The sequence below is a fragment of the Puma concolor genome, chromosome A3, assembly GCF_028749965.1.
Source record: "Puma concolor isolate L17-30 chromosome A3, mPumCon1.1.hap2, whole genome shotgun sequence".
Taxonomy (NCBI): Eukaryota; Metazoa; Chordata; class Mammalia; order Carnivora; family Felidae; genus Puma; species Puma concolor.
Window position 1 is genome coordinate 119,888,720 of NC_141669.1, and position 25,863 is coordinate 119,914,582.

At 52.1% G+C, this 25,863-nt stretch overlaps 1 protein-coding gene and 1 long non-coding RNA gene across 3 annotated transcripts in view; one reads left to right on the forward strand and one right to left on the reverse strand.

Annotated features, from left to right (window-relative positions):
* Positions 1 to 15,019, reverse strand: LOC147582725 (uncharacterized). 2 transcript variants are annotated; one of them, XR_015249457.1, is made up of 3 exons: positions 14,865 to 15,019; positions 9,199 to 9,419; positions 1 to 117 (listed from the first exon to the last, which is right to left on the reverse strand). It is a non-coding gene; the product is annotated as an uncharacterized LOC147582725 (long non-coding RNA). The 2 variants fall into 2 exon arrangements; XR_015249456.1 differs by lacking the exon at positions 1 to 117 and adding an exon at positions 6,636 to 7,133.
* Positions 11,599 to 25,863, forward strand: part of BPI (bactericidal permeability increasing protein) — a 26,532-nt gene continuing 12,267 nt past the window's right edge. Inside the window, exons 1-7 of the mRNA XM_086702173.1 lie at positions 11,599 to 11,766; positions 14,420 to 14,534; positions 15,806 to 15,934; positions 17,319 to 17,480; positions 18,674 to 18,737; positions 20,892 to 20,955; positions 22,358 to 22,449. Coding sequence (XP_086558299.1) covers positions 11,637 to 11,766; positions 14,420 to 14,534; positions 15,806 to 15,934; positions 17,319 to 17,480; positions 18,674 to 18,737; positions 20,892 to 20,955; positions 22,358 to 22,449 — 756 coding nt within the window. The 5' untranslated portion in view covers positions 11,599 to 11,636. The remainder of the gene's footprint in view (positions 11,767 to 14,419; positions 14,535 to 15,805; positions 15,935 to 17,318; positions 17,481 to 18,673; positions 18,738 to 20,891; positions 20,956 to 22,357; positions 22,450 to 25,863) is intronic.

The window sequence follows — 25,863 nt, forward strand, 5'->3', positions numbered from 1 at the left end:
GGATCACTTCCATTTTCTTCCTTCTGAATAGCCAATTATTCCGGCACTGTTTATTTGACAGGCCATCTTTTCTTCCCAGATTGGCAACGCAGGTTGGGCTGAATATCAGCTGCTCGTCTATGCAAGAGAAAGAAAAATATTAAAGAAAAAGTGAAATGAAATAAACTGGCCTGTGACTCTTAATGTCGGCAAGTCCACACCTAGGAATTTATCCTGAAGAAATAACTGTCAATGTGAAACAATACTTAGTTGCAGGATGTTGTTTGTAAGAACCGAAAAATAAAAACCACCAACTTGTCTGTCCAACAAGAGGGGATTGTTTAAATACATTTTTGTGTATCCGTACAACGGCATGTTGTGCAGCAACCCAAAAAGGTGTGGTGGGTTTTAACGTGGTAACACAGACGTACTGAAAACAGCAGGTGGTAGGACCACATATACAGTATAATCTTCTTTGTGTACTCCAGAAGATGTCTATACACACATTACAAAGAAGAAAGGATGGGGCGCCTGGGTGGCGCAGTCGGTTAAGCGTCCGACTTCAACCAGGTCACGATCTCGCGGTCCGTGAGTTCGAGCCCCGCGTCAGGCTCTGGGCTGATGGCTCAGAGCCTGGAGCCTGTTTCCGATTCTGTGTCTCCCTCTCTCTGCCCCTCCCCCGTTCATGCTCTGTCTCTCTCTGTCCCAAAAATAAATAAACGTTGAAAAAAAAATTAAAAAAAAAAAAAAAGAAGAAAGGATTTGCAGTAAGCTGTTAGTTGTTCCTCTGTATTATTTGAATTGTTATAACAATATGAAAAAAACACAAATAAAGAGCCCCTGGGTGGCTCAGTCGGTTAAGCGTCCGACTTTGGCTCAGGTCATGATCTCATGGTTCGTGGGTTTGAGCCCTGCGTCGGGCTCTGTGCTGACAGCTCAGAGACTAAAGCCCGCCTCAGATTCTGTGTCTCCCTCTCTCTCTAACCCTCCCTTGCCTGTGCTCTGTCTCTCTTTCTCTGAAAAACAAATAAACATTTTTAAAAATTTAAAAATTAAAAAAAACACCACAAATAAATGCAATTCGTTTTTTTTTTTTTACATATCCCCCCCCAAAATGTGATGTGTGTTTAGGCTCATACCATAGGATCTGGCAATCCCAACCTAAGGAATTTCCAAAAGAGAAATAAAAGCATAAGTTTACACCAAAGCCTGCACATGAATGTTTACAGCAGCTCTAATCATAATCACCCAAAGCCGGAAACAACCCAGATTCTTTCACCTGGGGAATGGATAAACAAACTGTGGTATATCCATACAGTGGATTATTACTCAGCTCTAAAAAGAAACACTGCTGGGGCGCCTGGGTGGCGCAGTCGGTTAAGCGTCCGACTTCAGCCAGGTCACGATCTCGCGGTCCGTGAGTTCGAGCCTCGCGTCGGGCTCTGGGCTGATGGCTCAGAGCCTGGAGCCTGTTTCCGATTCTGTGTCTCCCTCTCTCTCTGCCCCTCCCCCGTTCATGCTCTGTCTCTCTCTGTCCCAAAAATAAAAAAAAAAAAAAAAAAAAAAAAAAAACGTTGAAAAAAAAATAAAAAGAAACACTGCTGATAGATTGTAGCTCCATGGTTAACCTCAGTGCACTATGTGAAGGGACGGAAGCCAGACTCAAAGGCTGCATACTCTGTGATCCCTTTTACATGACTTTCCAGAACAGGCAAATTTCTGGGAAAAGAAAACACCAGGGGTTGCCGGGGGCTGGGGAGTTGGGCGGGGCTGACTACACAGGGGTACAGGGAACTTGTCGGGGAGGAAGGCGATTGGTGTTGATTATGGTGGTGATCACACGGCCGTGAGTCGGCTCAAAACTGAGACCTAAACGCTAGAAAGGGTGGCTCTTCCTGTAGGCGAATGACGCCTCAATAACAAAATGCAAACTGTAAGATGTGCCGCATGTTGTAAATGAAATGAGCCAGCAATGTGAGAGCTAAAAAAACACCTGCTGTGCGAGAACAATTCAATGAGATGGAATTAACATCCACAGTATCGTCAGATGAATATCCATGTCCTACAACTGTAAAATGAGCTTCCGTGTGTGTGTGTGTGTGTGCGCGCCCATATGCACACACTGGTAGAAAGTCAAACTGCCAGATAAGCATCGTAAACGGTGTCCAGGAGTCTCTCTGAGCGCAGGGGTTACAGCTCATCTTTATTTTCTTTTGCTCCTGTGTTTGCTCATTTTCCCATGATGAGCACACTTTGTCCTGGCTCTTTGGAGCCGCTGGAGTCCAGGGCTGGCTTGGGGACGCTGGGAGGAGACGGCCACTCTGCAGCTGGGAAAACAGCAGCCCCCGAATGAACCCTGAGTCTTGTCCTGTCAATGTTTATTTTTCCTCCCTGGGCAGACAAGGCCGGGGACTGGAAGGAGGGACAGAAATTCAGACTCAGAAGTCTCGTTCAGGGCAGCCTGCCCCTCAGAGCCGGCTCACCCCTCCCTCGCTCCCCAGGCTCTTGTAGATAACTGTTAAGGTCAAGAGGGTGGCCTCTGGCACCCGCCAGATCAACTCCCACTTCGTTACTTACCGCTGTGTGTCCCTGGGCCAGTTACCTAACTTCTCTGTGCCTCCGTATCTTCCCCGGTAACACGGGGATAAAGATGGTGTGGACATCGTCAGGATGTTGTGTGTGCATATGTGCGGGTGTGCACGTACAAATAGCTTAGAAGGATACCTGGCTCATTTAAGTGTCAGTAATGTTTAGAAGGATTGTTGCATCGGGTGCCTGGGAGGCTCAGTCGGTCAAGCTTCCAACTTCGGCTCAGGTCATGATCTCAAAGTTTGTGGGTTCGAGCCCCACGTCGGGCTCTGTGCTGACAGCTCAGAGCCTGGAGCCTCCAGATTCGGTGTCTCCCTCTCTCTCTGCCCCTCCCTCGCTCACTCTCTCTCTCTCTCTCTAAAATAAATAATAAACATTAAAAAATTTAAAAAATAAAGGGATTGTTGTGGGAATCTAGCCGATAGATGTATGAGCCTACTGGCCCCATCCCAGGGCATGTGGCGGTCTCAGGGTCGCAGACCCGACACCCCCCGGATGAATTTAAAACGGGTCAAGTTCTTCATGGTGATTTAGAGCATCCTGAAGGGAATACTCACAGTCTACAGAAACACTTTCTAATCTTTCCGTCTCTTCAGCCAGCCGCTTCCCTCGCCTCCATCTCTGCCATGTCTCTCGGGGTCCTCCTGCTCCAAACTCCCTTGGTTCAGCCAACAGGCATGTACTGAGCACCTACTGGATGCCAGGAGCCATACTTAGGATAAATCAGGAAACAGGTAAGAATCTTTGTTGTTCACATGTAGATTCCAGATCTGTCCCCAGAGGGGACCCTAGAACCTAGAACCTTGGTCCTTCCCCACCCTCTTCATCCAGAACTCCAGAAAACCCTGCAGCCCCCTCCTCAGGTGGCAGGGGACGGAAGAAGCTGAGTCGGCAAAGCCAGGCTCTTTTTAGCAGGCAGGGCTTGAGCAGAGACTGAGTATCTCCAGCCATCAACAACGGTGTCCCATTACGCGTGCAGAGCGCCAGCTCTGGCCCAGCAAGGGTGGCCCCAGTTTATAGCAGTCACCTCATCCCCAGTTGGACTGGCAGCAACTTGCGGGCAGAGCCCCAAAGTTGTTCACCCTTTGAGGAATGCATACCACAGGACAAGGGACACAGTAGGCTCTTGATGGCCGGCAGGGCACCCCATGGACTGATCTCTCTTGGAGCCCGTGGACGGCCCACGTCAGAACCCACTGATGTGCTGGGAGACGTGTGGTGGCGGGGGAAGGGAGGCGCTCACTGGCCCAGCCAGGGTTTCCTCTGGGCGACGTCACAGAGCTGTGTCTCCGTCAACACCCACCTAGCTACCTCTCCGGCCACTGAGCCCTCAGTGCGTCAACGTCATGGGGCAGGAAGAGGGTGTGGTGGGAGGAGGCCAGGGTGTGGACTTCTCCTCAGCCCCATCCCCTAGTCGCTCTGAGACCTGCCAACCTTCCCGACCTTCGGTGTCTTTATCTGTCCAACGTGAATGCTAACCCCTTCCTTCGTGGAGAGAGTTAAATGAGATGTGGCACATGGAGCCATTTTGTGAAGGCTCGTCTGCCTTTTCTCTCCAAAAAGAAACCACCTTCAGACTCTCAGGCACCTGGGAACCGACCCGAGGACACTGCCTGTGGTGGTACTTGTCCCTGTGGCCGCCTCAGTTCCTTAGAGCCACACGTGTGTGCCCTTGTACACAGCACAGACGCGGGTGTTGTTCCTAACTGCAAGCAACAGAGAGCAACTGTGGCTAATCGGAGCAGAAAAGGAATTGCGCCAAGGATTAGAGTTTGACTTGTGGAATCGTAGGAAGTTCTCCAGGCCTCTACCGCGAAGGCAGAGTGAACTTCTTAAAAATTAATTGAGCGGCTCAGGCGGCCACTGTGTGCGTTTGTGTCGAGTTCGTGTCCCATAAATGTTACCCGATAACGAAAGCACATCTCGGTTCCAAGTCCTTCCATGGTCCCAACTGTCACCAAGGAAGCCTTGGCCTCTAGGCTGTGGGTACTCGCAGTGGGCACGGGGATAGAGGCTCTGACTTTCTTTCCAAGGGTCTGCAAACCCACGTGGCCATGAAGCATTGTCTGGGGGCCTGGCACACGTCCTCAAGTCAGGGGGAAGAAACCCTCACCCCACCTGCCTCTCTGATCTCTGGCCCTTCCCCGACCCCTAGGAATTTGGAGTTACTGCTCCGATCAGTCGGATTTAGGACGCCGCTAGGCCTTGGTGTCCTAGCTTCTGTGGCTGGAGGCCCAGGGTCCCTTTCTCTGTTCTTCAAACTGTGCGACTGGTTAGTAATCGCAAACTCTCTCCCTCTCTCCCCCACCAGCCAAGCCAGCCATCCTTGGGATTCCTCCCCCCACGCAGCACAGAGGCCAGCCCAAGGCCGGGACGAGAAGGGCTGGGCAGGGGGAAGAGGCCCGTCCCACTGCCTTCTGGCTCCTGCCCAGCCCGGCCACTGGCCACTGGCCCAGATGACAATGAATCAATACTTTGTTTCTGAACAGGACGGTCTCTGGGTTCAGCTCCCAGGTGTAGTGAGGGCCGGGCAGGGTGGGGGGGTGGGGGGGAGGGCAGGGAACGGACAGGGCAACTTTTGGGCATTCAGAGGTCCCTTCGCCACACCATCAAATATCATCAAAACACGCCCCCAGCTCCTCATGTCAAATGCCTGCAAAGGGGGGGCCAGAAAAATGCAAATTCATTTAAAAGAGTTGCTAAATTTGCTGTGGTTTTCCTCGGCCCACCAGCTGCAAATCCAGCTACGGGTCTTGGGCCGACCTTCGTACTTGAAAAACTTGGGTGGTCCCTGGTCCCCAAGAACAAGACCACGGCCTGGCCCCACGGCCCTCCCCCAGCACCTTCCCCCTTGCAGTCCACACTGCGGCCCCTGGGGATCTTCACCCTCCGTGCCTTGGCTCAAGCTGTTCCCTCCACCTGGTCTGTCACCCCACAACCTGGCAGGACGTCCTCTGTCCCCTCATTCAGAAGCCCTCAACATCCCTTTGCCACCTCTCAGCTGTGTGGCCCTGGGCAAGCTGGTTCACGGTTCTGAGCCTCAAGCTTCTCATCTGTGAAATGGAGCCAAGGAGACCTACTTTCAGAGATGGGGGAGGATTAAAAGGGAACGTTAGCCAAAGGCCTGGCTTCATTCCTGGCACGGTTTAAGCCCTCCAAAGATGGAGGCTGCTCTTATGGACGGGGACCCTGGAGTCCAGAGAGGCAGGGCCACGTAGAGGCAAAGCCAAAGCCAGGCCCTTGTCTGTCACTGGCTTCCTCTCATCCCCGCCTGTCTGTGTCCCCGGCCCCGTGCTCTTATCACCCTGGGTAGGGCCAGGCAGGGATCATTTGCTCTTTCCCAGCAACAGTTCTCCTTGGGACCACCATCCTCGGCCCCCGGGGCTGGCTGAGCACAGGCGCCGATTTCCGCATGTGGCCGAGGGGACTTGGCCTTGGCTGTTGGAGGCCCTTGGCCATTTGGCAACTGCATGTTGCCTTACTTCCTGTGACCCTCCCTCGGGCTGGAAGAGGCCCAGCCTGCCAGAGCCCGTGTCGTAACAGAGGTGAAGCTGTTCGGAGAGAAAGAAGTGAGAGCCACGCTCTGTCCCTGCCGTCCCCTGGGAGGGCGACTCAGCTCTTTGCAGAAACTAACCTCTGTGCACGGCCAGCGCCTTCAGTCTCAGAGGCCGGCTTTCCGCCAGCACCACACTCAGGTGGGCTGGCACTCCAGGGCCAAGGTCGCCTCCTTCTGGAAGCCTTGGGGGATCGTCAGGTCAGGCTGCGCTTGAGCTTCTCAGGCTCCAAACACACATCGTCTGGAATTCATGCTCTGGGTTCTGACCCTCCTTTCATTTGTTCACCATTAAATATATCTTGTGATCTACTCTGGGCTTTGAAGCAATTACAACCACAACAACAACAGCGGCAACAAGAATAATAATAATAATACCATAAGGAAGATCTGCCCACACCTCCCCGACCAGCGAATCCCAAAGGGCCCGTTTATGAGACAGAGGCTCAGAAGGAGGCACTTCCTTAGTATAACAAGGTCGGGGAGACACCCTCTCAAGGGGTCATCCACACAGTGCAGCGTCTGATTGCCTTGTACATAGTGCACGTTGCGGTCAGACCTCCACGAAGTACTCTTGCTTGAGGATAAAGTGGGGACCACGGGGGAACGCGGGGTTCAGCAAGGTTAGGCTACCAGCCGAAACTCACACAGCGGGCAGGCGGCGAGCTGGGATGTGGGCCCAGGTCTGTAAGGTTCCCAGCCCACACTCTCGACTGCTGTGTGGCAACCGGCCACTGCTCACAGCACCAGGCGGCTCCCAGAGGGGATGCGAGCCACGGACTCCTCTCTCTTGCACACGTCAAGCCCAGACCCAAGGCTCAGAGGACGGAGAGCTCAGTCTGTAGCGCCCCTGCCATGTTTTCCTGGCGGTTTCGGGACGCTCCAGCCAGCCAGTGACTGAACTAAGACTACGTACCGAACGCCTTCTCCGTGCAGACTGATTCACACATGAGCTCAGCCCTCAGAACACATCACACGACTGGCGCTGTCTCCCCATCTTTCAATAAGGAACCTGGATTTCGGAAAGGATTCTGTGATCAGGGTCGCACAGAGAGTGGGGTAGCCTGGTGGCCACGACGGACCCACCTGCTCTAAACCCGATGCGCTTGCCTCTGGGAAAAGTCGGCTTCCCAAGGACCACAGAGTAGAAAGATGGACAAAACCTGAATTAACTATCTTGGATCCACCCCACCTTGGAATTCCTGTAGGGATGCTGTATTTTCCTTACGCTTGCAGCAATGGTGAGTCGGGACAGGAGGAGAGAGTTTGAGAGGACGGTGGGCAAATTCTAATCCTTACATATAGCTACACGTGTATTAAAATTCACAGATCGGAAAGAAACTATAGGAGGTAAGTATGGCATAATGTGAAGATTTTATAAACCTGGGTAGTCTATTCCTATCTACATGTTTGGAATATTTTACAGTAACGATAAGACCCAACAAAGAGGAGGAAGAGGAGGAAGAGGAGCAGAGGAAGAGGAGACACTGGAAGAAGCTTGCTTAGCTGCAATGGCTGGAGCCGCTGCAGCCATCTTGCAGCCATGAAAGAAGCCAGGGTGAAGGTAGATCTGAGACGCCAGAGCAGAGAGGTGGAGAGATGGCAAATGTCTGCTAGCTGCTGAATCAGCGTAAACCTGCCCTGTCTCTTTGGAGTCCTCTGAGATAATGTGCCTATTGTGGAAGCCAGTGTCAACTGGGGATTTCTGTGACTCGGTAGAGAGTCAGATGTGAAGCAGTGAGGCACCTCCATGGCCAGTGGCAGCACTGAAAAGGATTTGGCTGGGCGTGGAAGTGGGGGGGGGTGGCTTGTGCAGAAACTCTGCCAGTTGGCTTTAAGATTTCGTTTTGGTGGCAATGTAAGTCACAGTCACATGAATTCCATCATAACGCTCCTTTCCTGTCTGACACCCTCACAGATGCAACAGCTGCCTGGGCCCAGGGGACTCGGGGAATTTGGGGGCAGTGAGAACTGCAAGTGTTCAAATCTGTATGAGATCATTTTTTTTCAAAATCTAAGTTTTTGACAAATCATCAGTCTAGGTGTCTCGGCTGCTGCTCGGCGCTCTCTTCCTCGTACAGACACAGGCATCTGACTCTGGGGGGCCAAGAAGGTAGAGCCAGGGTGAGGGCCCAGGGTGACGAGTCCTCCTGGCAATGGCTCCAAGTAAGCGGAAGAAGTCTTCTCTCCATGAAAGGCGGTGTGACCTTGCCAGGGACACGATCGCTCAGTTTCCTCATCTCCAAAATGGAGAATAATCACCCCTCCCTCTCAGCCCTCCCTCGAGGGCTGTTTTTAGGCTTGGAGATAATATATGCAAAGCGTCTGGCACATAGTAGATGCCAGGGGTGGCCACCATTTTTTATTCTCAAGCAAGCCAGAAGGATTCTTGTTGTGGATGGGGGCAGGAAGGGAGAGCCTTTTAGCACCAGGCAAAGAGAAGGAGAAACAAAACAAAACAAAAACAAAAAACCTCGGGTCTCACATCCTCCGTCATTAGACTTTCATAAAATTAGAGGAGACGAGGAGGAGACGAGGAGACGGGGCACCAGGGGGCTGATGGGGACCCAGCAGGAGAGAAGCTGGCCTCCCCCTCAGCAGCCCCGCCCCTCCTCTCATCACCATGGAGACTGAACCGGCTGCCCGGTGGGGTTCCCGCCCACCCAGGGCCTGAGGCTGCGGCAAAGGCAGGGGCAGGGGCGAAGAAGACGGAGACCTGTCTGGAAAGCTGGGGTGGGGGTGTGGAGAGTGGCTGCACCTCCCCCACCTCCCCACCCCCCTGCAGGCGCTCAAGGACTCAGGCTGATGTGGGATATGCCTGACAACCTGCATTTGAGTCCCAGCTCTGCCAGCAGCTAGCTGTGTGACTGGGGGAAGAACACTTCCCCTGTCCAAGCCTCAGGTCCCACATCTGTCAAAGGAAGAGGGAAAAAGGAGCAAAAAAAAGCTTGGTGCAGAACACTGTGGGGCGTGGAAGCAACGACATATGGTGCGCGTAGAAGCATGTGGGGCGTGGAAGCAATGACAATGACATATGGTGCGCGTAGTGCTGGGGGGGGGGGTCATTCACTACGTACCGTTCATCGGAAACAGGGAACTTTACAAAACTGACCAGTGTGGGGGCGCCTGGGTGGCTCAGTCAGTCGAATGTCCGACTTCGGCTCAGGTCATGATCTCGCGGTCTGTGAGTTCGAGCCCCACGTCGGGCTCTGTGCTGACAGCTCAGAGCCTGGAGCCTGCTTGGGATTCTGTGTCTCCCTCTCTCTCTGCGTCTCCCCTGCTCATGCTCTGTCTCTCTCTTTAAAAAATAAATAAGCATTAGAAAAATTTTTTAAAAAAAAACTGACCAGTGTCATCCCATTTTGCTTTGTTCAAAAAACACGGAAGGGGTACTCTAAAACTCACTTCTGCTTGGTGTCTCCAGACTTGGGGATTGCATGCGATTTTTCTTCTCCTAGTTCTTTCTCAAATTTTGGCCAATGAACATGGATTACTTTTAAAGTCAGAGAGGCATTAATAGCTACCATTTCTGTGCTTATTATGCGGGGGCATTGTGCCCACTGCTTTGCATGGTTTAAAGCCCTCTCTGTCTTCACAACCATCCCAGAAGTGAGGGTACTCTGATTATCCCCACTTTACCGAAGAGGAAATTGAGTTTCACAGGCGTTAAGGGGCTTGACCAAGGTCAAACCACCAGAGAGTGACAGGGCTCCGATTTAAAACCACAGCTAAGGGGCGCCTGGGTGGCGCAGTCGGTTGAGCGTCCGACTTCAGCCAGGTCACGATCTCGCGGTCCGTGAGTTCGAGCCCCGCGTCAGGCTCTGGGCTGATGGCTCAGAGCCTGGAGCCTGTTTCCGATTCTGTGTCTCCCTCTCTCTCTGCCCCTCGCCCGTTCATGCTCTGTCTCTCTCTGTCCCAAAAATAAATAAATGTTGAAAAAAAAAAAAATTTAAAACCACAGCTAAGCGGGGCGCCTGGGTGGCGCAGTCGGTTAAGCGTCCGACTTCAGCCAGGTCACGATCTCGCGGTCCGTGAGTTCGAGCCCCGCGTCGGGCTCTGGGCTGATGACTCAGAGCCTGGAGCCTGTTTCCGATTCTGTGTCTCCCTCTCTCTCTGCCCCTCCCCCGTTCATGCTCTGTCTCTCTCTGTCCCAAAAATAAATAAACTTTAAAAAAAAAAAAAATTTTAAAACCACAGCTAGGGGCGCCTGGGTGGCGCAGTCGGTTGGGCGTCCGACTTCAGCCAGGTCACGATCTCGCGCTCCGTGAGTTCGAGCCCCGCGTCGGGCTCTGGGCCGATGGCTCGGAGCCTGGAGCCTGTTTCCGATTCTGTGTCTCCCTCTCTCTCTGCCCCTCCCCCGTTCATGCTCTGTCTCTCTGTCCCCAAAATAAATAAACGTTGAAAAAAAAAAAATTCAAAAAAAAAAAAAAAAAAAAAAACCACAGCTAAGCTACTGGACTCCAAAGTTCGAGCATTTCATTATCCCCTACTGCTTCTTAGGACAAGAAAATACGAAAGAGTCTGTTTTTGGAAACTGTTTTACTATGGGAAATATCAAGGATATCAAAAGTGGAAAGAAAAATGTAACTTCCAGTTATGACGTGAATGAATTCTGGGGAGCTAACGTACAACATGGTAAAGTACAGTTAAGAATACTATATTGTGTACTTGGAATTCGCTAAACCAAGAGATTTTAAGTGTCTCCCCTCACCCCCCCACCCACACACACACACTATCAAGAAAGGATAGCTGTATAAGGTGATGCCTGTGTTAATCAGCTTGGCTGTGGCAATTATTCCACAATGTATACATATATCAAATCATCACGCTGTATACTTTAAATGGATACAGTTTTAGGGGCCTGGGTGGCTCAGTCGGTTGTGCGTCCAACTGCAGCTCGGGTCATGATCTCACGGTTCACGGGTTCGAGCCCCGCCTTGGGCTCTGTGCCGACAGCTCGGAGCCTGGAGCCTGCTTGGGATTCTGTGTCTCCCTCTGTCTCTGCCCCTCCCCCGCTCATGCTGTCTCTCAAAAATAAGCATTAAAAAACAGGCATACAATTTTGTGTGACCATTATGCCTCAAAAGGATGGGGGGGGGCGGGGAAGGAAAATATAATGAATCCTGATGTTCCTACCCCACAGCTTCAAGAAGGTTTGTAGGTGGAGGGATTTGGGCGGGGGCTCAGAGAAGGGGGTGGGGATACTTAGGGAGGGGATGATGCCCAGAGCCAAAAGTCTCATCCTGTTACACACAAGCGTGTGCACACACACACACACACACACACAGTGCCCCCCTCCCCCGCGCCCCCCTCCCCCCCCAGCTCTCAGGCTCCACTCTGGCCACCTCTGGGGCTGTGGCTTCCCCCTCTCCCTCCCCTGCCTGGGTTCCTTCCTCCTTTCTACATTTTACTGGTTTGCATTCCCCCCCCGCCCCCCCCCCCCCCGCCAGATCCTTTATAGATGCCTGGCTCCCCTCCAAGGCCTCGAGGCTTTGGCGGCTCTGGAGGACAGAACATGGCCAGGGAACCTGACAAGGCACTGACACGAGCGACCCTGGTGGTGCTGGCCACCCTGGGCACAGCTGTGATCGCGACCACGAACCCCGGCGTTGTGGCCAGGATCACCCAGAAAGGCCTGGACTACGGTAATCAGACGCCTTCCTTCCCTTCTCTCCTGCCCCTAAGGAGCACTTATCGAGCACCTCCTGTGTGCAGTCCTTTAACTCCAGTGCATGGCCTGCTCACAGCTCCTCAAAGGAGGCCCTCTGACCCCTGTCATGTATATGAAGAAACCGAGGCAAGGTGAGTGGCCCAAGGTCACAGAGCTGCAAGGTGGCAGGCAGGGTTGGGATTGGAGTGCCGATCTGGAGGACTCCACGTCCAGTGCTCAGGCCCCTGAGGGTCCTCATGGTCTCCTCCCTCTCTCTACCCAACTGCCAGCTCAGGCTTCTAGGCCCTTCTCTTCCCCCCAAAGCTGATTCTCAGTCTTGAGATTGAGTTTTGCCTTGAGATTCCTGGCTCCATCTTCAGCGTGGGCAGAGCCCAGGCCCTGTGAGGAGGCTAAGTGATGGGGACGGGGGAGGAGGGCCCTTCTTCACGGTCTCCCCCCAGGGCAGGGGCTTGGCAGCCACACTGCGCACATTACCCATCTGGATGTACCAGAGAGGGTCCCCCCAGGCCATTCATCCGGGTCCAGACAGAGGAAAGAGTGGCATAAAACAGCCCCTGCCGCTCCACTCTGTGCCGGTCATTTCATCTTTATTTCAACCCTGGGTAGGACATACCCGTCACCAGCAACATCCACAGATGAGCAAACTGAAGCTTGGAGGAGGCACTAGGGAAGTGCGCGCCTAGATCTCGCCACCAGTCTTGGCTCATGCCCCCCACCTTCCCCGCGCGGGGCTGCTCGACGCTGCCCCCCAGTGGCAGAGAGATGAACTGTGGAACAGTGCGGGAGATCCAGGCGCGCAGAGGTCAGACCAAGGAGAAGGCAGACCCTCATGGGCTGGCCTGCGGCTGAGGGAACGGGGACAGAACTCAGGGGGACCTGGCACCCCACCCCCGAATTCCTTCCCCAACCCAGGCAGGACATCTCTGAATCCCAGGTGCAGGCAGAAGGCTCCACGTGAGCTCGGAGACAAGAGTACGGGGTGGCCTTGAAGGCTTCCTGGGAGCAGAGGCCTGGGCTCAGCTTTTAAACCCAGAAGTCTTCGTGTTCTGTCACAGCAGACTCAGTTTCCCCATGTGGCAACCAGAGTGGGTGTCCTGAAATACGGCAAATCTGCTCGTGTCCCTGCCTTCAGAAGATGTCCTGATCCTTTAGCATGGCATTTGAGATCCTTTAAGACCTGGCCCAGTGCACGGGCTCCGGGACCGGAAGGGTCAGGATTTGAAGGGTCATCACTTGTCAGCTGTGTGGCCACTTTCCCAAATTTCCTCCTCCTCACCTGTGACTTGGGGGTGGTGACAGGACCTCCTCCCGGGGGTTTTCAGATTCAATAGCTTAATACGTGTACAGAGCTCAGATCAGTGCCTGGCACAGAATAAGAGTAAATGTGGGGGGAGACGTCATTTCCACTGGCTGTTGGAAAACACAAAGCCTGGGATCCCTCTTCTTACCACTTCCTCCTTCTCAAGTAACACGTCTGCCTTTCGACGGGTCCTTGGACGCCGTTAGCCACCTAACTGATGGCAGGATTCCTGACTTTGGGCATTCGTTCATTTATTCACCCAATATTAAGTGCCTTCTAATAGTAAGTGCCGATCACTACGGTAAATGGAGGGGCCACATTCATCAACAAAACGGATGTGGCCGCTGCGAGCCTTGAAGGGTTCCTGTCTAGCAGTTGGGAGAGGTGGTAACCACAGCGTCACATGCATAGATGTACAATTACAAACAGTCATGCCCGTGGCATCACGAGAATGATAACAAGGAGGATTGCTTTCGTCTCCTGGGTCAGAGAAGGTTCCCGGAGGAAGTGAGGATCGAGCGGACCAGAAGTTAACCAGGTGAAGGTGGGAGGGAAGGGTTTCCTAAGCAGCAGAAATGGCACAAGCAAAGGTCCTGTGGAGAGAGGCCAAAGGTTAGAGAGATGGAGTGTTTGCGAGGGCACAGCACAGAGCGAGGTGCAGAGTAGGTGTTCCGTGAATACTCATAGAATGCATGACTGGGTGTTTGGGGTGATATTTTATTTTATTAAAAATGTTTTTTAACGTTTATTATTTTTGAGAGAGAGAGAATGACAGCGCGTAAGCAGGGGAGAGGCAGAGAGAGAGGGAGACCGAATCCAAAGCAAGGCTCCAGGCTGTGAGCACAGAGCCCCACACCGGACTCGAACCCATGAACCATGAGATCATGACCTGACTGAGCCACCCCGGTGCCCCTTGGGGTGATATTTTAGACCAGGGATTGGCAAACGACAGTCCTCGGGCCAAATTTGGCTGGCCACATGTTTTTGCATGGCCCGTGAACAAACAATGGCTTTTACATTTTACATTTTTAAGTGATTGAAAAAAAGTCAAAGAATAATATGTGGAAGTTATCTGGAATTCAAATCTCAGTGTCCGTAAATGAAGTTTTAAAGTTTTATTGGAACACAGCCACACCCATTCGCTTACTTATCGTCTGTGGCTGCTTTGGTGCAATCGCAGCAGAGCTGAGTGGTTGTGACACAGACCGCGTGAGCCACAAACCCAAAAATATTTACTATCTGACCTTTACAGAAAACCCTAGCCGACCCCTGATATGGACAGGGACAGGCTGTGCCTCTGACTGTCACCCCTTTTCTCGCCCCTCAGCCTGCCAGCAAGGAGTGGCCGTGCTGGAGAAGGAGCTGGAGAAGATCACCATCCCCACCTCCTCAGGAAGCTTCAAGATCAAGCATCTTGGGAAAGGGCATTATAGCTTCCACAGGTGAGGCCTGTCGAACTCAACCCTCCGTGTACAGAACTTGTAGTGTCCCGGGGCCACCAAGACCTAGAATCACAGAGCCACAAACTCCTAAACTCAGAGAGGTTAAGACTCCCAGTCTAGCGTTGACCCCACCCCGAGGGGATATAGTCCCCCAAGCTGAGTGTAGAGGAGGCCACAGAAGGTGCTCACCATGACTCCCAAGGCAGGCGGAATGTGTCACGAACCCCAAAACTCTGTGCCAGGCCCATATAGCAAGCAGGATTTGGAGGAGGGGGTTCAAGAGCAGAAAGCTTAATCTAAAATGGCTCAAACCAGAATTTATTGGCTCACGTGTCTGAGAAGTCTCTGGAGTAGTCTGGCCTCAGGTTCAGCTTGAGGTAGCCCCAAATGACATTGGCCCCTGTTTTCTCCTTGCCACTTCTCAGCATCGCTTCTCTTGAGGAGGTCCAATTCTCAGGTGGGGTGTCCCCTCAGAGATGCAAGATGGCGACCGGCATCTCCTCAGCACTCCGAATCCTGTGGAAGGAGAGCACTTTTCCCTTGAATCTCAAGCAAAAACACTAAGACTCTCACTCTGATCGTCCCACCTTAGGTTACGTACACGTCCCTGAACCAATCACTGTGGCCAGGGGATACCCTACACTAACTAGCTCACGCCCAAGTCAAAAGCTCCACCCTGTGAACATGGAAAGTCAACTTCCTTTGCAGTGACATGGAGTAGCTGTGTGGAGCCCCAAAGGAAAAAGGAAGTTCTGTTACCACAAGAAGGGAGTGTGGGTGCCGGGCAGAAAACCCATAAATGTCCACTACAGAATTTTATACACCTATTCACTCAACAGATATTTTTGAGCACCTACTATGTGTCTGACACAACAGGCTTGGCTACAACAGTGAACCAAGAGAAACACATTCCACCCTTTCATAGAACTTGCAGTCAGGCGAGATTACATCTGTTATCCTCGCTGATGGTCACACTTCCCGCAAGATGGAGGTTATTGTGCCCAGAAAACTGAGCCTCAGGATGATCAAGTGACATACTCAGGGTCACACAACAGTACACTGAGGAACGGGGTTCAAATGCAGATTTGTCTGACGTTAAAGCCTGCCACTCTGCCCAATGCCCACAGAGTTTCCAAGGTGGCTTTCGTAGTTTCCAGGTTCTTCTGCAGTGGATGTGGTGAAGGGCTGGGGGTGGGTTGAGTCTGCACTAACCATTAACTGAGTTCTTGTGTGGGCCCCCAGGAGGCTAACTGAGCATTTCTTCTTCACAGCATGGCTATCCGTGGATTCCAGCTTCCCAGTTCCCAGATAAAACTAGCTCCCAGTGAGGGCCTCGATCTCTCCATCGCAAACGCCAATGTCAAGATGAGTGGAAAATGGAAGGCACGAAAGAACTTCATGTGCGTTTCCAACCTTGGTGTTGACTGAGTGTGTGGGTGAGCTTTAGGTGATACTTGGAAGGGGTAAGGGCCAGGACCTCAGGAACACTCAATTTTTGCCTTACCCATCACCACTTGTGCCCACAGGGCTCCTGGGGGGGATTTTTCATGTGTGAAAATTCAACATAGCCCCTGGTTAATAGCTGAGCATTTGTCCGTGTCACAACGCAAGACATTGACAAGATTGAGTTTGGTACGTGAAGCGTAGGATGGAAGGCTAAGCGGGACCTATAATTTACCCCTTTATCAGTTAGCTATGGCCGTGTAACAAAACACCCCAACTCAGCTGCTGAAAACAATAGTCATATATTATCACTATGTATCTGTGTGTTAGCTGGGGTTCCGCTGATCTGGGATGGGCTCAGCTGAGGCAGCCCTTCTCCACACGTATCTCTTCGTCCTCCTCCTTAGACCTGTGGGCTACTCAAAGCATGTCCTCGGTGGTGGCAGACATGCGAAAAGGGCAACCAGAAACATTCTAAAGTCTAGAATTAGCCCGTGGTCACTTCTACTCACTTTTACTCACTTACGCCATTGGCCAAAGTAAGTCACGTGGCCAAGCCCAAAGGCAAGAGCCTGGAAATGCATGCACCTCCCCCCCAAGATAGGCAAAGGAATGGAAAATTGGGGCAAATCATCCAAACCACAACTCTGAATCGAAATACTGGGTTCTCACCACCGTGAGCCTGCCCTCTAGGGGTGGCGACTCAGAACGACCAATCACTTGAGCGACTTTGTGGCGATTCCAGGGGGATCACGGAGGAGAGGACACTTTGGGGAGAGGGACGTGAGTCTGCCTTCCTGTCCCTTCCCCACAGTAAATATCGCTTAGTTCTTCGCGTGGGCTCTTTTGCATCTATCATTTCACTCGCTGATGGCACAAAAGGTAACAGTACTTCATTATGTTAAAGGAGAGTTGGCAAACACCCTCACGTCCACTGTCTTACCCCAAACTTGTTCCATCCCTGAAGGAGGAGCTATTGACCCCATTTCATGAATGAGGACATTAATTAGTGAAAGTCTCCAAACATGCAGATTCTTAGGGACAAAGCCGGTGATCAATGGCCGGTCAAGGGTCTGGGCGAGGAAACTGGAAATCAGAGCAGTTGAGAAACATACCCAAAGCTACTCAGCAAGGGCAGAGGCAAGGGGAGAGAGCAGCGTTCTGCCAGGCAGACACAGATCCACGCGTCCCTCCGTGCTGTGTGACCTCGGGCGGGCGGCCTCCCCTCTCTGAATTCCCATCTCAAGCAGCAAAACCTACCTTCCGGCCCAGGCTTGAAGTTTGAATGGCACTAGGGAAGAAACTGCTTGCTCTGACTCTTTGATCTGTGTTTCCCTTCAGCAAAACCAGCGGCAACTTTGACCTGAGCGTGGAGGGCGTCTCCATCTCGGCCGTTCTGAAGCTGGGCTTTGACCCCGCCTCCGGCCACTGCACCGTCTCCTGTTCCAGATGCAGCAACCACATCAACAGTGTCCGTGTGCACATCTCAGGCAGCAGCCTGGGGTATGGTCTCCTAGGGCCGTGGGTGGGAGGAGAGACCTTAAGAAACACTGCCCTGCATTCAGAGAACATCCCAAGTGCACCTCTTGCCAGGCCTTGTTCAGAGGCCTCCGTTGTAAGGGAGGGGCAGGGTCCGCAGACAGCACAGAGACCGCCCCCACCTCCAGGAGTCACTTGGTCACCCGACATTCATTCAACAGACTTTCCCTGACTATGCCCCGGGCTCTGGCTAACCCCTTGACGTGTGTTGAGCCGCACAACCCTCACCACAGATCTGTAGGCGTTGATTCACCCATTCAACAAATGTCCACTGAGAATCTGCTGTGCACCAGGAAACAGCAGTGGCCGATAAAGACTTAGCAATAGCGAACATCAGCGGGACGTCAGCTAGCATTACCGTGACCCAAGCGTGCTTTTCAGCTTGTGAATTGTCTCAGTCGAGCTGCACGGTGAAGTTAGTCCGTTATGGCCCCCGTTTTCAGAAGGGAAAACCAAGGCAGAGAGGGGATAGAAAAGAGCCTAAGTTTTCATACCTCGTGGGTGTTGAAGAGGGATTTAGCCCACGGCTATCCGGCCCCAGACTCCGAGCCACTCAGCCCCTGTTCTCTCGAAGCTTCCGACCCACTGGAGGAGATAGACATTAATCAAATCATTGCATTAATGAATGATTCACAAAGGATCACAAAAGAATGTAAGAATTAAGAAAAAGAGGTACAAAGTGCTATGAGCACATAGAACGGAAGGGTCTGACCCAGTCTGAGGGCTGGCTGCTTCTTCCTTGATGAAATGACATTTGAATTGAAATGAAAAGAATAAGTAGGAGTTAATTAGGCAGATGTGGGGGACAGGGGCAGGAACAGCATGTGCAAAGGCCTTGTGGTGGGAGGCAGCATAGAACACAGGAGGATACTGCAGAGCAGTGCGGCTGGAGTGTCAAGGGGGAGAGCAGCAGCGACGAAAGAGGCTGAGACGGGGTGGGGCCCCAGCCGTGCACCAGCTGAGGAAACAAACTCATGAACAAGTCACTGCACCCCGAGGGCCAAGTATCTAATGGGGGTGTGCACAGTTAAAGCCCGGGCACGAGGGTGCCTAGGTTACTTGAAGGAGGGAGGAAGGTGTCCCAGATGAGGCAGCCTCCAACGCAGCCCAGGGACACCTCGGAAGCCTCATGCCTGTCCCCACATGTCAATCTCCAGGTGGCTGATCAACCTCTTCCACGAAAAAATGGAGTCTTCGCTCCGAAACAGGATGACCAGCGAGGTAAGACGGGCTCAGAGTGGGCGGGGCCCTCAGTGCAGGCGTCGCTGGATCCTTCTGCTCTCGGACCAGAGGACTGGAAGCCGTCCTCATAGCTCTTTGAGACCTCCGGCTCGGCTCTAAAAACCAGTCGTGAGGAGTCCAGCAAGAGACTAAAATGAGGGTCACAGCACACACCCACAGAGCGTGCACTCGCCCCACGCCCTGCCTGGACCTCCTCTGCTCTTCCCCCTGCCTTCCTCCTGCAGGCAAACTTCCTTCTCCCAGCTCTCTGGCCTCCTCCCCCATCCCTGCCATTCCCCAATCCCCCCTCTTGGTGCTCCCCACCCGGAAACCACACGATTGATGAAGCTGCTAGGCTAGCGTGCCAGCAAAGTATCCCCTGGGGCTGGAACAGAAAAGGGCCACTGGCTAGCGTTCCCCAACCCTCCCTCACCCTAAATCCACCCAGGCCAGCTTCTTCGGCTGAGAAAAGGGGCCATTCATCGGGCTGGTTTTCCATGAATAAACCATTAGCTGCCAGGAATGCCCTGCGCCTGTCTCCCAGGCCAAGTGAGCCGAGGAAAGCGGGGAGCCACTGAAGATTTTAGTCAAGGGGGTGACCCGGCCAGATCTGTGCTTTGGAAGAGTTTCTGTGGCTGCTGTGAGAATGACTGGAGGAGCCAAAAGATGGGGCAGGGGACCTCAGGGAGCCCAAGAAGCTGTACAGTCTTCTAGAGGGCCGCCACTGGGTTCTCGGTCAAAGGCACTGACAGTGGGGACAGGGAGACATCAGTCAGATCAGATCATTGGTCTGACGGCATTCTGTCCAAGTTGTAAAACAAAACAAAACAAAAGCAGTGCGTGGTTGTCAAAATGCGTACCACAGCAGATTATAAAATGGGTTTTAGCGGCAGAATCCGGCCCCCGGGTCTAATTCGCTTTGCAACTTTGAGCAAATTTCAGATCCTCGGTTGGACCATCTGTAAAATGGGGACCTCAGTACCTCCTTGCACCCAGCTGCTCAGGCAATGCAGGCGGTGCGCTCACCCACCAGCCTGACTAACCCGTGGTTCAACTGTCCTTGTAATTAAGTCATAGTACAAGGGCAATGGCAGCATTTCACATTGGAACTATTAAAACAGAGTATTTCTTGGTGACACCTTCAGAGTGGCCCTCAGGAGCAGCCAAGTTAAAAAGTAATGATGCACCTGTTGTTAGACAACAACGGTGAGGAGGAGGAGGGGGAGGGGGAGGAGAGGGAGGGGGAGGGGAGGGGAGGGGGAGGGGAGGGGAGGGGGAGGATATCTGCATACACAGAGTGCTTGCAGTGAAATTGGCCCTGTGTCTCGAGCTCTCTACAAGGATCCCAGCGTTTAATCCGCACAAAATCCTTATGCTAGGGGGTGTCATGGTTTTCTCCATTTTACCGATGGGTAAACTGAGGCTCAGAGGGGGAAGTGATGGGACTGGGGTTCAAACCCAGGCTATCCCCCCCCTCTGAGGTGAAGCTCTTGATCATAGCAAGATACTCTTTAGAAGACAGTACTGGCTTGAGTGGACAGACGGATGGATGGATGGATGGACGGATGGACGGATGGATGGATGGATGGACGGATGGATGGATGGATGGATAAACGAGGTACCAGGGTGTCCATGATCGTAGCAAGGGCTGGAAATGACGAGGAGTGAGCTGGGCAGTTAACTCCCGGGAATACAGAGTGAAGGGTGGGCATCTGAGGGAAGGAAGAGCCCCAGTCTACGCAAAGTGTGTGGGGGGCGGAGAGCAGGGGACGACACAAGCAGCCGCTGGAAGCTGGGCTCTAGGCTGTGATGCGATTTGCTGTGGTTTGGAGCCATCTGGTGGCCCTCGTCGGGGAGTGGCACTGGAGGGCAGCAGCCCAGGGGCAGGCAGCCCCACCCCCTTCCCCAGACCGCTCGCGGCAGAGGTACAGGCCCCTCAGAGGACGATATTCTAGGCGCGTGCAGAGTCTTGCGTGTGTGATAGAAACACTCAGGGCAACCAATTTTCTCCCTCCGCCACTTTCCTCCGTCCTACCCTCCCCCCTTCCTTCGAAGAAGCATTCGAAGAAAGCAAAACGTGCCCGGATCCTCATTCCCGAAAGACATTTTCCGCCACGGGAAGCCCTCACTGGCCACTTCTTTGGTTCTCTCCAGATCTGCAAGGTGGTGACCAGTTCCGTGTCCTCCAAGCTGCAACGGTATTTAGAGACGCTGCCAGGTGAGCGCTGGGCGAGGTCAAGGAGACGGGGAGAGAAGGGGGAGGGGCACAGGAGAACAAGGAGAGTGTGACGGAGCCACCAGGGTTCCCAGACGGGCTTGGGTCCGGGTGGAAACGGGTAGAACGGACGATTTTCAACCGGCAGCTCGCATCGGACCCCAAATGGGCCAGGCCCTCGTGTCAGGTGCGAGAACCGCCCACGCCCATTCATTCCCCCACCGGTGCCAAGGCCAAATAACAAACAGTCCCAGCTCTCTGTGGTCGGGCCCTCATAGCTGCCCTGAGATCTGACGCTGGTCATTTCGTCTCTCTGGGCCCCGGTTTTCACATCTTTAAAATGGGGACAATTCTCCATACCTCCCAGTAACTGAAGAGCTGCAGGTTGGCGGGCAGGCTCCCACTGGCTGAGTGCTTCCCATGTCCTCGCACCCAGAGGAACTGTCTCCTCTCAGCCTCCCAACGCCTCACGGAGGTCGGTGTAGTCTCCCAACTTTACCGCGAGGAAACTGAGGCTCAGAAAGGAACTGTGACTTGCCCGAGGTCGCAAAGCCAGAAAGAAGCAGAAGCAGGATCCTAATTGGGGTTTTCTTACTCCAGAGCCTGTACCCCAACCTGCTAGCCAGGCTCCCTCCCGGTGGAGCAGTCATGGCAGCCCATGGTGCGAGCCCATTCAAGATGATTCCTTCCCCAGGCACAGCCCCAGACCCTCCAGGGATGGGCCCTACCTGGGCATGTTCAGTGCAATGACACTGACCACGGTTTGGCCTCAGCAGTCAGGAAAATGACTTTGGTTTGAGTCCCAGCTCCATCACTCTCCAGCTGTGCCATCTTGGAGGAGTGACATCTCCGAGCCCCATGTCTTCCCCTCTGATGTGGGAAGGAAGGGCTTAAGGAGGGACCGGCATTTATTTAATTCTCATTCATGACTGCTGGGAACCACACACACTGTTCAGACCTGAACCAACCTGGGCTCAGCCTGGGATATTATCACTGCTAGTAATGGTCCCTTTGGCGTTTGAGCCCCTCCCATGTCCAGGGCATCTGTGGGGTCACCAGTACTGCCCCGTTCTACACGTGACAAAAAGTGGCTTAGAGTAATGAAAGCAACTTGTCCAAGGTCAGATAGAGTTCAATTCAAGCCCAGGTCTCTCTGCTTCTTGACCCTGTGTTTTAGCTACATCTCAGGGCTATGGAAGCAGGGGAAGAGATAATGTCGGTTTGTGTAGGGTGGGGGTTCATTTTCCCTTAAAGGGAGCCCAGGGAGGGCTCCGTGGAGGAGGTGGGAATGGAACCTGCACTGCAGTTCTTTGCCGTTCAACTCTAGCAGATGCCAACACTGCATCTCAGGCCCTAAAGATGCTGCCAAGGGAGGCAGCTCATGGCTCATCTTCTTCCCGTCTAGTGACAACTCGAATAGATCATGTCGCTGGGATCAATTACTCACTGGTGGCACCTCCAACAGCCACGACTGACAGCCTGGATGGGCAGCTGAAGGTGAGACTTACACTGGGGAACTTATACCCTCATGCCTTTGCCACAGGCCCTCCTGGGGCTCCCCAGCATCCTAATCTCAGCATCTTCTCCCTGCTCTGGTCACACTGGCTGGCCTCCCGCTATTCCTGAACCACTCTATCCCTGCTCGCTCCCTAGGGCCTTTGCACCTGCTCCCTCTCTGCCCAGAATGCTCTCACCCAGATATTCACATAAACTCTCCCTTCTTTTTAAGTCTTCACTTAAATATCCCTCCCACTAAAGCCCACTCCCACTGAAATAGCTCCTTCTCCCCCCCCCCATATCCTGGTTTATTTTTCTCAACATCACATATTATTAACAACCCCCCAACACACACACACACACACACACACACACACACACACAGAGTCACATGTCTATCTCCCTCACTATGATGAAAGAGGAGGAACTATAGCTGCTTTGTTCCTGACTGTGGGTGCACACCCAGAACCATGCTTGGTATCTATTAGCTGCTCAGTAAATATTCTGCTTGGACAGACAAATGGATGGATGGATGGATGGATGGATGGATGGATGGATGGATGGTGGATAGATGGAGTATCATTTCATGCTACTTTCCCCCCACTCACCACCCTCCAACCAGGCACATGGGCTTTGCACTTTCTCAACACACCAAGCTCGTTCCCACCTCAGAGCCTTTGTCTTACCCATCCCCTCTGCCTGAACTGCCTTCCCTCGCATGCCCCCCTCTACCCACTGGCTTCTTCTACTCCAGGTGAGTCTGTGCTTGGATGTCACTCCCAAAGCAGCCTTCCCTGACCACCCCAGCTGGAGTGGGTCCCACCCTTGAATTCCCTCTGGATGTACTTCATTCAGTCCCTCCATGATTGGTGATTGGCTTGTTTACTGTCTACTTGTTTGTTCTAAAATACATTTGATACAAAAAAGAAAAGTTAGAAACGACAGAGAAGCAGAGCAGAGAAATAAATAAATAGGAAGGAAAGGAGGAAGGAAGGGAGGAGAGGGAGAGAGATTACCCAAATATTACAACTCAGAGGCTAAAATTAACAACTCCGGAAACAACAGATGTTGACAAGGATGGGGAGAAATGGGAACCCTCTTGCGCTGTTGGTGGGAATGCAAACTGGTGTAGCCACTCTAGAAAACAGTGTGGAGGTTTCTCAAAAAATTATAAATAGAACTACCCTACAACCCAGCAATAGCACTCCTAGGAATTCTTCCAAAGGACACAGGAGTGCTGATCCGAAGGGGCACATGTACCCCGATATTTATAGCAGTGCTCTTAACAATAACCAAATTATGGAAAGAGCCCAAATGTCCACCAACTGATGAATGGATAAAGAAGATGTGGTTTATATATGCAATGGAATACTCCTTGGCAATGAGAAAGAATGAAATCCTGCCATTTGCAACAACATGGATGGAACTGGAGGGTATTATGCTGAGTGAAATAAGTCAGTCAGAGAAAGACAGATACCATATGTTTTCTCTCATATGTGGAACTTGAGAAACTTACCAGAAGACCATGGGGGAAGGGAAGGGGAAAAAAGAGTTACAGAGAGGGAGGGAGGCAAACCATAAATAAGAGACTCTTAAATACAGACAATAAACTGAGGGTTGATGGGGGGAGGCAGGGAGAGAGGGGAAAACGGGTGATGGGCATTGAGGACAAGGGCACTTGTTGGGATGAGCACTGGGTGTTGTATGTAAGTGATGAATCATGGGAATCTGCCCCCGAAACCAAGAGCTCACTGTATACGCTAACCAGAACTGCCGTGAACATCCTTGTATCTGGGTCTCCGCCCATCCTTGGCTATCTCCTAGAAGTGGCATTGCTGGACCAAATAGTATACTTTAAAAAAACAATCTAAGTGGTACAATGGAATAAAGGTTGAGAATAACCTGTTTATTGACCCCCCTCCCCCAGGCTCCTGCCCAGAGGTCATGGCTGTGAGGCTCAGGGTGTGTTATATGTGAATCTCCGGGCTCCCTGGTTCTAAACATTCACATAAATGCAAGCCCATCCGGTTTTGCTGGTAATCTGTTTGCATGAATGGATACATATCATCTTTTCACTTGCTCTTCTCGCTTAAAAATCTGCATTAGAGTTGGCACATGGGTCCACTTATTTATTTATTTTGAGAGAGAGAGAGAGAAAGTGAGCACATGCATGTGAGCAGGGGAGGGGCAGAGAGAGAGAGAGAGAGAGAATCCCAAGCAGGCTCAACGCTGTCAGTGCAAAGCCTGATGTGGGGCTCAAACTCACAAACCATGAGATCATGACCTGAGCCGAAATCAAGAGTCGGATGCTTAACCGACTGAGCTACCCAGGCGCCCCTCACTTATTTATTATTTTAAAGAGTTGCATGGTATTCTGTAAGATAGGTGAAAGGGTGGTTAATTTTTTATGACGAAATGATTCAAAGATACAGAGAAGATTACACACTGACGTACCTACCACCGAGCTTTAAGAAATGTTACCATTAAGGGGCGCCTGGGTGGCTCAGTCGGTTGAGCGTCCGACTTCGGCTCAGGTCATGATCTCACAGTTCATGAGTTCAGGCCCCACGTCGGCCTCTGTGCTGACAGCTCGGAGCCTGGAGCCTGCTTCGGATTCCGTGTCTCCCTCTCCCTCTGCACGTCCTCTGTTCACACTCTGTCTCTCTCAAAAATGAATACACATTAAAAAAGAGAGAGAGAGAAAGAAAAAAGGAAAAAAAAGAAATGTTACCATTTTGCTGTATTTGCCTCTGATTTTTTCTTTGAAACATTCGAAAAATAAACACTGAGGCTTCCTTGGGCACCCGTACGCCGCAGGGAACCCACACGGATAAGACGCCCGTGTGTATCCTTCTTACCTGTGGTGTTTACACTTTTACTGCTTACCTATGTGTCGATAATTCTTAAATAGTACGTTTTATATGCCTTTAAATTTTACATAAATGGTTTTCTACCATATGTATCCATCTACAACTCACTCTTTTATAACTCAGCATTGGGTTTTTTTAGCTAAATAAATGATCTGCTTTGGCAACGTGTGGCCAAGTCGCTCTTCAGAAACTTATAAACATATATTCCCCCACAGCATCTGAACACTCTCCCCCAAACCTGGATGGTGTGAGCTTGAAATATGCATACACTTAAAACAGTTTACCTCTCCCTTTAACATTTTGCTAATTTGACAGATGAAAGCCAACAAACAGAACCTCGCTGTTCTTCTGGTAGAATTTCCGTGCTTGTTGGCAAGGTTGAAGCTGGGCCGACGGAGTGGCCGGGAGGTTGGGAGTGTCGCACGAGCGGCCTCAGGCAAGCCTCTTCGGCTCCCGGGGCCTCAGTATGCTTTCCTGCAAAATGGGCATAATCACATCCCCCTCGCAGGACTGGCAGGAAGAGCCCCTAGAAACTAGCACCGAG